Genomic DNA, 1,271 nt, shown 5'->3' with positions numbered 1-1,271 from the left:
TTCAAGACCTGGCTGCTCCATTTCTGATCCAGCTCCCTGATAATTTTCCTGGAAAAATAGTAGAAGATGGCCCAAGTCCTTGGGCCCCTGCACTAATGTGGGAGACCTGGATGAAGCTCCTGGCTCCTGGCTTTGTGGCTTCTGCCTGGCCATTGTGGCTATTTGGGGAATGAATCAGCTCATGGAAGATATTCTCCTTCTCTCTCTCTCTCTGTCTTTCTCTCTCTCTTTCACTCAGACTTTCAAATAAATAAAATAAATCTTAAAAAAGAATTTCTGACTCTGGGGGTTTGATTTTGGTAATCCTTGGAAGTTCTTCAGCCCTAAGACAATTGGCATACCTATGGTTTCCCTTCAAAAGATCTCTTCAGAGCCCTCTTTATGTCTGTATTCCTCAGACTGTAGATGAAGGGGTTCAGCATGGGGGTCACCACAGTGTACATCACCGAGGCCATGGCAGTTGAGTGTGGGTTTTGGGTAACAGCAGAACTAAAATACACACCTAATCCTGTGCAATAAAATAAGGAGATGACAGAGAGGTGAGAGGCACAGGTGGAAAATGCTTTATACTTCCCCAGACCTGAGGAGATTGCACGGATGGAGGAAATGATTTTAGAATAGGAGTAAAGGATCCCAGCCAGGGGACCTCCACCCAGCAGCACAGATGCAAAGTACAAAATGAGCTCATTAGGAAAGGTATCAGAACAGGCAGTGTGGGTCACCTGCTTCAGTTCACAGAAAAAGTGGTGGATTTTCAAGTCTGTGCAGAAGGATAGTTGCAACACCATTAGGCTGTGTAACAAAGCATGCAGGACACTGATGACCCAGCACACCAGGACCAGCTGCACACAGAGCTGGGGGTTCATGATGACCATGTAGTGCAGGGGGTGACAGATGGCCACAAACCTATCATAGGCCATCACAGCCAGGAGAAAGTTGTCCAAACCTGCAAAAACCAAGTAGAAGAACACCTGGGAGATGCAGCCTGCATAGCTGATGGTTTTGCTCTGTGTCTGGATGTTCACCAGCATCTTGGGGACGGTGGTGGAGGTGAAGCAGATGTCCACCAAGGACAAGTTGGAGAGGAAGAAGTACATGGGCGTGTGGAGGTGGGGGTCTGAGAGGATGGCCAGGACGATGATCAGGTTCCCAGCCACAGTGACCAGGTACATGGAGAGGAAGAGCCCACATATGAGGGGCTGCAGTGCTGGGTCCTCTGAGAATCCCAGAAGGAGGAATTCTTTAAGTCCTGTATCATTCCGTTGTTCCAT

General features: G+C 48.2%; 1 protein-coding gene across 1 annotated transcript; it reads right to left on the bottom strand.

Annotated features, from left to right (window-relative positions):
- Window positions 1-341: 341 nt before the first annotated feature.
- On the bottom strand, window positions 342-1,271 carry LOC133749483 (olfactory receptor 7A17-like). The gene has a single exon (XM_062178654.1). The coding sequence runs from the start codon at window positions 1,269-1,271 to the stop codon at window positions 342-344; it is 930 nt and encodes a 309-aa protein (XP_062034638.1).

This window comes from Lepus europaeus, chromosome 20 (genome assembly GCF_033115175.1).
Source record: "Lepus europaeus isolate LE1 chromosome 20, mLepTim1.pri, whole genome shotgun sequence".
NCBI lineage: Eukaryota > Metazoa > Chordata > Mammalia > Lagomorpha > Leporidae > Lepus > Lepus europaeus.
The sequence above is the reverse complement of the archived record's forward strand: the minus strand, read 5'-3'. Positions and strand labels throughout refer to the sequence as shown.

Coding starts and splice junctions, on each gene's coding strand:
- LOC133749483 (XM_062178654.1), bottom strand. CDS start 1,271: ATGGAACAACGGAATGATACAGGACTTAAAGAATTCCTCCTTCTGGGA.